We start from the raw sequence: 13,071 nt of genomic DNA, 5'->3' as shown, positions 1-13,071 counted from the left end.
ACTAGACTAAGACTGTACGTTTTTAGGTGTTTCTTTAACCTACAAAAAGTTAATTTGTAGATGACGTTCCTTGCTGAAAATATGAAATGTACTCTGACAATCTACAGAGTATGATAGCATTTTGTTTGGGAAGCACAGATGACAAAGTTAGCAAAAGTTAGCATATATATATATATATATATATATATATATATATATAGATAGATAGATATATATATATAGATATATATATATATATATATATATATATATAGTTAAATATATATATATATATACAGATATATATATATATATATATATATATATATATATACAGATATATATATATATATATATATACAGATATATATATATATATATATATATATATATATATATATATATATATATATATATATATATATATATATATACATACAGATATATATATATATATATATATATATATATTGAAAAATAATATACACTTGACCAATTATTTCACATTTAAGACAAATATACAAATACAACAGTATGAAAATTTTTTAAGAACTTCCAGTTCATTACTACATATACTATTTACATACTTGCCACCGTAGTAAGAAACATTTATACAGCACTTCCAGTTCATTACTACATATCTATTTACATGCTTGCCACTGTATTAATTAACATTTAAAGGAATGTTTCACTTTCATAGAAAAACTGTGGAAATATTGCTTAGTATTGGTTACCTCCCACTGCCCTTCCACAGTATGTATTTTAAAACTGGCCCGGGAGTATCTGAGCACTACAAAGGGTGTATACATAAAGAAAAAAAAATGCATAGCTATTTATCCAGTGAAACTGCTGCTACATTCGTTCTGTGCAAATAAGGCAAAATCAAATGTTCTCCTATTTTCTCTACAGGTCGAATGCTATTCGTTCATATAAAAAAAATAGAGTGGTTTGGGAAAATACTGCATTATGGCCACTAGATGGGAGTTGCATTTCATAGGAAATAAGCACTTATAGAGAGATAACAATATTTTCATAACAACCATTGCAAACAGCAATGAAGATGCCGATACCCATAGTGACCAATCTACTTTCAGTTCACTGGTGATGATTTCTGATGGTAAGGGCCCATTCACACTATTGTGTTGCAGTAACGTACAGCACAGAATGTTACATGGGTTAGGGTGATGTGATACCATTCATTCTGAATCGCTCCCCAGTGTGCCTTTGCAAAACAGAAAAGCGTTGCAACTTGCAGCATAACAAAGTGCTCAGCAATGTGCAATGTGTTTCGCTGCCAGAAATAGTACGTACACCTTTTCTTTGGTCCATTTTGGTCCATTAGACAGCCCGTTCCTTTGAGCATGACATAATGCAGATTGAATGTTAATGCATGCTAATGCACCGCAATGGTGTAAGTGGGGTGAGGAAAGGTTACTACATTTGCACATAACCGTTGCTCTTTGCACTCGCTGATTAACCATGCATGACCACAATTTAGATCATTTAAAAGCTAATACAAACAATTAGTCACCACAGTGGCAGTAAACAAGGCAAGACAAAGGGAAAAAAATAGACATATTATATTGCACTTTACAAAAAATTTGTACATTGTTTTTTTAAAAAAAAAATTACCTTATTTTAAAGATTACTTACAAAATACTTTAAAAAGCGATCATTTCTCTTTTTTACATTCAGTTTTTAAAGGAGATGACTGACCATGCTAAAAAAACAAAAAACAAAAAAAACACACGTTTGGCTACACATATATTCTGTACAAAATTTAGACCTCTTGGAAGCTGCATAGATCTCCTTTTATTGGTTATTTCCAGTATGGAGTGCTTGATAAATGTTATATTGGTATGCCTGGACTGGCACTTTGGCAAATCTAGCATTAGCCAGAAGACTTGTATGTTTGGGAGGACGTGTGAGTTGCTAAGGGCAGTTGTGAGCTGCTTCTTATCAATTCGATCTTTGTATTAAAGTGTATCAATGCATTAAAGTGTATATGTTGCAGCTTATCCGTCTTTAGGCTCTGTTTGCCCCATGTAGGTGTGATGGAGCGCATGCGCGTTTCTGAGCTCCGCATGTAGGGTACTCCATTCATTTCAATGGGCCACCCTATGCACAACAAACGCACAAAAAAAAATCCCTGACCCTTCAAAAATTGTGCCGCATCGAACCGTATAGTGCTGCGGCACCATGCAGTTTGGCACTTGTGAAAACGGGCACATTAGCAGATGCGTGGGGGTGCCATTAACAATTATTGACAACGCTGTGCGTCTGCTATGTCTATGCTTGTTAGGAAAGGGACCAAATAAGAGACGTTTGTTGTTAGGGTTTACGTACAACTTAAGTAGCAAAAAATGTAGCCACCCTGTACACATTCTGGATTTGGCCACCATATTTGTATGGTGTCAGTAATTGTACAATTATTGTTATGGTTCCAGTAGGCTTGGAAACATTTGGTCCTATAGTCAGAGATAGATTTATTTTTCCAGAATGGAGACACAGAATAGACCACAGTTCAGGCCACAATCTGCCCGGCCATACCTCTACTTTGTTCTATAGCCTCCCATTGGCACATCCAGTGTGACCACAGGAAATACGGACATCCAAGGAGGAAAAAAGCATCCCTTGGAACACATATTACAGAATGGAAACAAGATAACTAATTAGTCCAGCCAGAATCCAGTATGTCCTCTTATTAATATACCTCAATGTGGAGTGACAAAATAAATAAATGATGATCAGTCTTTTGTCTTGCATTTTCTTTTGTATGTAAAATGAAGTAGCTGGAAAATTCCTTGTCCAGATGCCTATTAACAAGTCCTAGGATAATGTCTCTGATGAGGTTGGGGTTACAGGAGAACGTCTGGTACCCTCTGATCCATGCTGGAACATTCATTCCCATCAGGCATTGTTGTGACTTTAGTTAGATTTCCGTCAGCGTGATCTTGAAGCCTTGTTCCACCATGCTTTCCACGTTCAGTATGAAGGTGTCCTCGTTGGAGTAATGCTCAATGATGTTGTCATCCATATTAACTAAGATGCTAAGAAATGAAATGAAAGAAGTGGATTAGGTACACTAAATTTCACAATTTACATAAATATTTGCATAATGAAATTACACATAACATACAGGTTTGTAACAAATAACCTAGGGCAGGGGGTCTTCAAACTACAACCTTTGGGCTATATCCAGCCCACATCTAGGGTCAGTGGTGTATCTTCAAACTACAACCTATGGGCTATATCCAGCCCACAGCTAGGGTCAGTGGTGTATCTTCAAACTACAACCTATGGGCTATATCCAGCCCACAGCTAGGGTCAGTGGTATATCTTCAATTTGTGCACCTAGGGGGATGGGACCCACTGTGCTCCCACACACTGCACAGATTCAGGTTTCAGGTCAGCAGAGGCAATCTATGGTCTCCGATTCTCTCCCCACCCCCTTACAGCCTCCAGCATATTTTCCCCTGGCTGCGCTGTAATTGCTCCCGCTGTTGGCAGCACTCTAGCAACCAATAACCTGCTTGACCCAGCAATCAAAGTAGGATGGAACTTCTTCTGTCCAGATCTGCTCTGTGTCCCCACTCCACAGCTACTGTCTTGCTGCTATGGACTTTGACAAAAGGTGGGGCACTGACAAGGACTCTGATGTAAGGGGGGATTCTGATGGGAACTCTGATGTACAGGGAACTCTGATTGGGACTTCTCTGTTATAAGGGCAGACTTATATGAGGGTGAATTCTCATGGAGCCTCTGTAAGGTGGACTCTGATGGGGACCCTAATGTAACAGCGGACTCTGATGGGGACTCTGATTTAAAGGTGACTCTGATTGAGACTCCTGATGTAAGCACGGACTGATCGGAATGGTGGCTCCTGATGTAAAGGTTGCCAAGTCGTCACTGCCTTGCTGTCTGGTTGGTGATGGTAGTATGAGGTACATATTTCCATAATTATTTTATTTTTATATTATTATATTATTTTGAATTTCTCTGCTGTGCTTTACTGAAGTTTTCTCTTTTTTTTTTCTAAATCATATCATGCTGATTGAAAAAATATCCAAGTAAAATGATTAATTAAAATTTTATCCATTCACTTAAAAACATTTTTTTTTTCAGTCCATGAATATTTGTAGAATATACAAAATGGTCCTCATACTGAAAAATCCCTGACCTGGAGTGATACAGATAATAAATAATAAAGGAACCCTTCACTTTCATTAACCACTTGACCTCTAGAAGACTTACCCCCCTTCATGACCAGGCCATTTTTTGGGATACGGCACTGCATTACTTTAACTGACAATTACGCGTTTGTGCGACAATGTACCCAAATGAAATTGATGTAATTTTTTCCCACAAATAGAGCTTTCTTTTGGTAGCATTTGATCACCTCTGTGTTTTTTTTTTGTTTTGTTTTTTTGCTAAAAGACTTTCAAATTTGAAAAAAAAACAATATTTTTTACTTTCTGCTATAAAACATATCCGATAAAAAAAATGTAAAAATCAAATTTCTTCACCAATTTGTGCCAATATGTATTCTCATACATATTTTTGGTTACATTTTTGGTTAAAAATTCCTAATAAGCGTATATTGGTTCGTTTATAGTGTCTAAAAACAATGGCATATACAGTGGTGTGAAAAAGTGTTTGCCCCCTTCCTCATTTCCTGTTCCTTTGCATGTTTGTCACACTTAAGTGTTTCGGAACATCAAACCAATTTAAACAATAGTCAAGGACAACACAAGTAAACACAAAATGCAATTTGTAAATGAAGGTGTTTATTATTAAAGGTGAAAAAAAATCCAAACCATCATGGCCCTGTGTGAAAAAGTGATTGCCCCCTAAACCTAATAACTGGTTGGGCCACCCTTAGAAACAACAACTGCAACCAAGCGTTTGCGATAACGTGCAATGAGGCTTTTACAGCGTCCTGGAGGAATTTTGGCCCACTCATCTTTGCAGAATTGTCCTAATTCAGTTACATTAGAGGGTTTTCGAGCATGAACGGCCTTTTTAAGGTCATACCACAACATCTCAATAGGATTCAGGTCAGGACTTTGGCTAGGCCACTCCAAAGTCTTCATTTTGTTTTTCTTCAGCCATTCGGTGGTGGACTTGCTGGTGTGTTTAGGATCATTGTCCTGCTGCAGAACCCAAGTTCGTTTCAGCTTGAGTACACGAACAGATGGTCGCACATTCTCCTTCAGGATCTCTTGGTAGACAGCAGAATTCATAGTTCCTTTTATCACGGCAAGTCTTCCAGGTCCTGAAGCAGCAAAACAGCCCCAGACCATCACACTACAACCACCATATTTTACTGTTGGTATAATGTTCTTTTTATGAAATGCAGTGTTCCTTCTACGCCAGATATACTTGGACACACACCTTCCAAAGAGTTCCACTTTTGTCTCATCGGTCCACAGAATGTTGTCCCAAAAGTCTTGGGGATCATCAAGATGTGTTGTGGAGAAATTGAGACGAGCTTTGATGTTCGTTTTGCTCAGCAGTGGTTTTCTCCTTGGAACTCTGCCATGCAGGCCATTTTTGCCCAGTCTTTTCCTGATGGTGGAGGCATGAACGCTGACCTTAACTGAGGCAAGTGAGGCCTGTAGTTCCTTGGACGTTGTTGTGGGGTCTTTTGTGACCTCTTGGATGAGTCGTCGCTGCGCTCTTGGGGTAATTTTGGGCGGCCGGCCACTCCTGGGAAGGTTCACCACTGTTCCATGTCTTCGCCATTTGTGGATAATGGCTCTCACTGTGGTTCGCTGGATTGCCAAAGCTTTGGAAATGGCTTTATAACCCTTTCCAGACTGATAGATCTCAATTACTTTCTTTCTCAATTGTTCCTGAATTTCTTTGGGTCTCGGCATGATGTGTAGCTTTTAAGGATCTTCTGGTGGACCTTACTGTGTCAAGCAGCTCCTATTTAAGTGATGCCTTGATTGTGAACAGGTGTGGCAATAATCAGGCCTGGGTGTGGCTAGAGAAATTGAACTCAGGTGTGGACAACCACAGTTATAGTATGTTTTAACAAGGGGGGCAATCACTTTTTCACACAGGGCCATGATGGTTTGGATTTTTTTTCACCTTTAATAATAAACACCTTAATTTGCAAATTGCATTTTGTGTTTACTTGTGTTGTCCTTGACTATTGTTTAAATTGGTTTGATGTTCCGAAACACTTAAGTGTGACAAACATGCAAAGGAACAGGAAATGAGGAAGGGGGCAAACACTTTTTCACACCACTGTACGCTGGAATTTTTATTTATTTCTTTTCTTATACTAGTAATGGCGGCGGCCAGCGACTTATAGCAGGACTGCGATATTGCGGCAGACAATTTGACACTAACTGAAACTTTTGACACTTTGTGGGAACCAGTGACACTAATACTAATAATGCATTTTCATTGTACTAATGACACTGACTGGGAAGGGGGTACACATCTAGGGCGATCAAAGGGTTAAATGTGTGCCTGGCCTGTGTTTTTGTGTGCTGCATTCACTTAGAGATGTGATGGATTATATTCCCTTCTCTGCAGGGAATGAAAATCCATCCCAACCCTGCTGACAGGACAGAGCCCTGCAATTTTTAATTTTTTTTTGCAGATCTTTTTATTGAGATTTAGACAGTAAACAAACAGCAAGCAAACCAACAAAAAAAAGAACACATACAGTGGTCACGACTAGAGTTACAGGCGTGGCGTATACAGAGTTGAAATATAAGACAGTTTGGTATATACAAAATATGTCGGAGAGTCTATGGCACCTCAACGGCCACAGAGAGCTGTCTCCATGTGCAGCAGGACAGCTTGGAGCTGAAACATGCTACTCAGATATACGACATTTTCACTGGTGCAGATTCCTATTTATTATCGGAAGATAACGTGTTAAGTAGGCTGCGGGTCAGAGGCTGTGGAGGAGTCTGCCAGCCAGTTGGACCAGACCTTGTCAAATTTTTGCGGGCACCCCCTATTAACATAGCAGTCTTTGTAAAGAGGCAGGCTGCCGTTGACCAATTTTTTCCACAGGGATAGAGGAGGAGGAGTTGGCTTACGCCAGCTGAGGGCTATGGCCTTGCGGGCGTAGAAGAGAAGTAGCCCAACCAGGGTGCGCCGCGCCACAGTGGGAATTACATGATCTATCAGGCCCAGTATGCAAATTTCTATGGAGGGTCGGAGCGATATGGAGGTGACCTGTGTTATGACCCTTAGTATCTCCCTCCAATAGTCGACAATGGCTGGGCAGGTCCAAAAAATATGAGTGAAGTCCCCCGGTATTGTCCCACAACGCCAACACCCCGGGGAGGAGGCGGGGTTCATTTTGTGCAATCTGTATGGTGTGAAATATGCTCGGTGGACCATCTTAAACTGTATTAGCCGATCTCTCAGGGAGACCAGGGATCTGAAAGGGAAGTCCCACATGTCATCCCAATCATCATTATCAAAGGTGGGAATGTCGTGCACCCATTTGTCTCTGAGTTTTCCCAAGGTAGGGAGGGAGGTCGTTATCAAATGGGAGTAAAGTTTCGAGGTGGGCTTATTTTCACACCTGGACTTGAGGAGGTCCTCCAGTGTGGATTGGACAACCTGGGGGGGAGAACTGGAGAACTGGCATCTGAAGGCATGGGAGAGTTGTAGATACCTAAAAAAATAGCTCTGCGGGACGTTGAAATCAGAAATCAACTTGGGGAGTGGAGCCAGCGATTGGTCAGAAATTATTTGGTCCACTGTTTTAATGTTGAACTTAGTCCAAGCATGGGGTTCAGGTAGTTTGTAAAACTGCTCCAGGGTGGGGTTCGAGCCCTGCATTTTTAACTTATGCAGAGCTCCGTCCAACCTGTCTTCCTGATGATCGGCGGGTTCCGGCCGACATCCATTCGCTGGCAACCACTGATTGGCTTCTGCTGTGGCTAACCACAGCAGAAGCGGCACGCCCCCTATGCAGAAGTGCAGAATCAACTACATATGCATGAACGGCTGACCTGTAGCAGTAAATCTGCTATGGGGCGATTGGAAAGTGGATAGCCTGGCTTTAAAATACAGTTCTCTTTTCCATAAAGATGGGAAAGAAAATGCATCACATCCCCGCTTTCAGGACAGAGCTCTGCATTGTGTACATACGCAGAGCTCCGTCCAGCCTCTCTCCTCGATAATCAGCAGGTGCCAGTGGAAATACATTGGCCAGCACCTGCTGACCAGCTTCTGCTGTGACCAATTACAGCAGAAGCGGTGCGCCCCTGCACAGAATCATATATATATATATATATATATATGTGTGTGATTCTGAACAGAATAGCTGATCTGTAAATCTGCTATAGGGCAGTCGTTAACCTGTTGACTGCTCACAGTAAATATACTTGGAGCAGGAGGCAGGTGCAGACATTTATGGCTTTCTTCTGGGTTTGGGGCATGCATGCGTGAGCCCCCCTGGTGTCCCGTCCTTTGATTGGACACAGCACGAGTTTGGCAGCAGATTTCAACCAATGATTTCAGCTGAATCCAATCACACACAGAACTCTGTGTACAGAGAAAAGTAATCTGGCTGTTTCTTCTCCCTGAAAAGTTGGAAGAAAAAAACAGTCACACTACACTTGTTAGGCACACAGTTATCCCCTTGATTGCTTTTTGATGTTAACCCCTTCCCAGCCAATGTCATTAGTATAGTGCACAGTTTTATCACTGACCACTGTATTAGTGTCACTAGCAACATCAGTGTCGGTTAGTGACCCCCCCCCCCCCCCCAGTCAGCATAATCTAGTGCCAGACTGCCCGTCACACTATCACAGTCCCGCTACAAGTCGCTGATCACCACCATTACAAGTAAAGCATCTATAGCTGCATAAATTCCAGTCAATATACTTCCACACAAGCCAATTAATATACACTTATGGGGACATGATTCATTTTGTAAAGAACACCATTTTATTGTGGACAGTTAAGCTTTCCTAAAACTATAAAAAAAAATCCACTTGGCCCTGCACTTATAAGATATGTTGGGTTGGTGGCCTTTAGTGGAGATAATTCACCATTGAGAATGGGACTGACAGTCAGTGATACACTAGAGTGACTAGATTGTCAAAATGAAATCTGGGGACACCCTACTGGCTCTTTATAGTGATGGAGATGTAAACTCACATCCATTCTTGGACAACTTGGGCTCTCTCCCACGGCTTCCCACTGGCTCTATCCCGCAAGCTCTCTTCTGGCCCTCTGGATTCTTGGGTTGCTTTGCAATAGGCCCCCAGCTAAGCCTAGCTATGACCTCTGTGTCTTCACACTGGCTTTCTTTCCTTGCCTTCTGCACAGGAGGGAAAGGCCCCTCAAAAGGGGTCTCCTTTGGCAGGCTGGACACAGAAACACTGCCCTACATCCACACACTGCAAGCTGCCCTTGCTGCAGAGGACTCAGACTATTTATGGACTCTTCCTTGCCTTCTGGGCCCACCTCCCCAGTGATTGCCTGAAGTGCCATAAATATTCAGGCTGGCAGTCTCTGCCTTACCTCCTACTAAGTTCTAGAAATCTCTAGAAGACAGGGGAAAGTAACAGACCAGCCACCTGTGAAACTCTGAGTAGCCCCAATTATTCGACTACCTGCTCCTCTAAATGCAGAGGAGCTAAAACTAAATTTGGCTTAGCAGCCTACTGTAACTAGGAAGGTGCTACAGTTCTTTAGACCGCAGATGTCTGTCCCTACTATGAAAAGGCTAGTCGGTTGTGGTAACTCTGTAGGCCACATGTTCCAAGTCCATTTAAGAAGATACTCCAATTTAAAATAAAACAGAAAACACGAATATCTTTAACATAATTCTGCATTGGGCCCTAAGCAAAGACTTTGCACCACACCTTTTCTATATAATATAAGCCCTTTATCTAGACCAGTGATGGTGAACCTTGACACCCCAGATGTTTTGGAACTACATTTCCCATGATGCTCAACTACACTGCAGAGTACATGAGCATCATCGGAAATGTAGTTCCAAAACATCTGGGGTGCCAAAGTTCGCCATCACTGGTCTAGGTAAAGGGCTTATATTATATTATACTGACTTAGACTATTACTCTGCCTTATGCCCTGTACACACGGTCGGACTTTCCAGCGGAAAATGTGCGATCGGATTGTGTTGTCGGAAAATCTGATCATGTGTGGGCTCCATCTGACTTTTTCCGTCGGAATTTCCGACACATAAAATTTGAGATCAGGAGCTAAAATTTTCCAACAACAAAATCCGATCGTTTAAATTCAGATCGTGTGCAGACAATTCCGACAGACAAAGCATGCTCAGAATAAATTATGAGACGAAAGCTATTGGCTACTGGCCTTTGTGCGACCGTGTGTATGCAAGACAAGTTTGAGCCAACATCCATTGGAAAAAATCCGATTGATTTTGTTGTCGGAATGTCCGACCATGTGTACGGGGCAATAGGGTTCACTTTGTATGAACTCATTAGCCTCCGTATGCAAAGCTTTAACACAAGGATAAGAATCTTTATTTTCAGTCCTGTGACCAATTTTCACATCTCATTGGACTGGAAAAATATCTGTCACTTTTTTGAAAATAATAAGGATCCTTATCCTGATATGTTGGCTTCAGCGTGTTGCTGCTCCTATCTCACAGCGGATCTGTCATTCATTTGGACTCATTGTTTGCTTGCTAGGCTCTTCAGTAGGGATGAGCCGAACACCCCCCGGTTCGGTTCGCACCAGAACTTTCGAACGGACCCCACGTTCGTTACGAACGTTAGAACCCCATTGAAGTCTATGGGACTCGAACGTTCGAAATGGAAAGTGCTCATTTTAATGGCTAATATGCAAGATATTGTCCTAAAAAGGGTTTGGGGACCTGACTCCTGCCTCAGGGGACATGGGTCAATGCAAAAAAAAGTTTTAAAAATGGCCGTTTTGGCGGGAGCACTGATTTTAATGACGATTAAAGTGAAAAAAAAAGTGAAATATTCCTTTAAATATGGTGCCTGGGGGGTGTCTGTAGTATGCCTGTGAAGTGCCACGTGTTTCCCGTGTTTAGAACAGTCCCTGCACAAAATGACATTAAACGGAAATAACACCATTTAAAACTGCTTGCGGTTTTAATGTTATATCTGGTTCCTGCAATATGGTTGAAAATCATTGAGAAAAATGGCATGGGTAGCCCTCCCTGCCCATTACCAGCCTATTTGGGTCTTGTACGCATATTAAGGGGAACCCTGTACCCATATTAAAAAAAGGAAATGCGTGTGGCCCCCAGGCCCTATATACTCAGAACAGCAGTATACAGGCGGTGCAAACAAGACAGGGACTGTGTAGGTTTGTTGTGTTAAGTTGAATCTGTTTGTAATTTTCAACTGGTACATTTTTAAAGTGTAGCTCCAGTCCAAAAAACTATTTTTAAGCTTTTTGGAAAACATAGGGAAGGGTTATCACCCCTGTATAATTTGTTTTGTCGTCCATCTTTTTTCATCTCACTTGCTGTTGTCTCCTTGCGTTTGCAAGTAGGAGATGTTTGTAAGTTGGATGTTTGAAAGTAGGGGCCTGCCCTATATGCTCTGCAGAAATGGCGGAACAAGGTGTTGGTTTTGCCACAACATTGTAAGCCCTCAAAGTGACTCTTGGTGGGCGCTGGAGCGCCCTGCTGTGAACGATTATATCAAGAATTGTAATTACATGCCATTGTTGAACAGTGGTAGAAAAATTGACCTTTGGTGGTTGTGGTGCTGGTGCCACAACACTATAAGTCCTCACCGTTACTCTGGGTGGGCACAGGAAGGGGCCCTCCTGTGAAATATTATATCAAGAATTGTAATTACATGTCCCTGTTAAACAGGGGCAGAAAAATTGGGCCTTAGGCACTGGTGCTGGTGCCACCACACTGCAACTTCTGCCATATACTCTAGTTTTATTGCAGGAATTAGCCCTGCTGCAAAGCATTGCATCAAAAATTGTACTTAAACGCCCCTGTTAAACAGGGGCAGAAAAATTGGGCCTTAGGCACTGGTGCTGGTGCCACCACACTGCAACCTCTGCCATATACTCTAGTTTTATTGCAGGAATTAGCCCTGCTGCAAAGCATTGCATCAAAAATTGTAATTAAACGCCCCTGTTAAACAGGGGCAGAAAAATTGGGCTGCTGGCATCACCCAGAACCAAAAATGTTCTTCCAACATATCAGCGGAGGAGGAAGAGGATAGACAATCAACATAACAGGACAGTCACTCAGCATCAGCATAGGCAGTCTTGAAGGGATGTGGTATTTTAAAAAAAATTATTCGGTTACATCAGCTTCAGGTGCTTGGTAGCTGTGGGTGATCCATGACTGATTCATCTTGATGAAGGTCAGTCGATCAACTGATTCGGTGGACAGGCGCACCCTGTGATCGGTAACAAAGCCACCAGCAGCACTGAAGGTGCGTTCCGAAAGAATGCTGGATGCAGGACAGGCCAGTAGCTCAATTGCATACTGTGCAAGCTCTGGCCAGTGATCCATCCTCAAGACCCAGTAAGCCAGAGGATTTTCGGTGGGAAAGGTGTCCAAGTCTGACCTTGCCCCTAGGTATTCCTGCACCATGTAAATTAGACGCTGGCGATGGGTGCTGGAACCAATCATACCTTGGGGCTGCGGACTAAAAAATTGTCTGAAAGCATCAGTCAGACGGCCACCTTCTCCACCGCTCCTTCTGACTGATGCCTCAGCAACACGTTGTCCAGGACCAGGAGTTTGTAACCTCCCAGTCTCTGGGAACGCGTTGCACAGAGCTTTCTGCAAGGCCTCCCGGAGATGTCTCATCCTCTGCTCCCTCTGCGATGGCAAGATAAGGTCGGCAACCTTACCCTTGTACCGTGGATCAAGGAGAGTGGCCAGCCAGTAATGGTCCCTCTCCTTGATCCGAAGGATCCTTCCGCAGACTTTGCAGGATCAGGGAGGCCATGCAGCGTAGGTTAGCTGAGGCATTCGGTCCGGAGTCCTCTGGGTCACTAAGGACAACATGATCCGCAGCTACCTCCTCCCAGCCACGTACAAGTCCACGTGTTTCTTGGGACTGTAAATCATCCCTATAAGACTGCTGCTGCTGATGCTGAGTGCCAGCC

The 13,071-nt window shown here is 42.3% G+C and overlaps 1 protein-coding gene across 4 annotated transcripts in view; it reads right to left on the bottom strand.

The window, feature by feature from the left end:
* Positions 1–508: 508 nt before the first annotated feature.
* Positions 509–13,071, bottom strand: part of GRHL2 (grainyhead like transcription factor 2) — a 138,395-nt gene continuing 125,832 nt past the window's right edge. For all 4 annotated transcript variants that reach the window (XM_077493120.1, XM_077493121.1, XM_077493122.1 and 1 more), the window contains exon 16: positions 509–3,029. In XM_077493120.1, coding sequence (XP_077349246.1) covers positions 2,912–3,029 — 118 coding nt within the window. In that variant the 3' untranslated portion in view covers positions 509–2,911. The remainder of the gene's footprint in view (positions 3,030–13,071) is intronic.

Source organism: Lithobates pipiens, unplaced genomic scaffold (genome assembly GCF_037356315.1).
Source record: "Lithobates pipiens isolate NorthernLeopardFrog02 unplaced genomic scaffold, aLitPip1_a1.2 Scaffold_19, whole genome shotgun sequence".
Taxonomy (NCBI): domain Eukaryota; kingdom Metazoa; phylum Chordata; class Amphibia; order Anura; family Ranidae; genus Lithobates; species Lithobates pipiens.
This window is presented reverse-complemented; position numbering and strand designations above follow the sequence as displayed.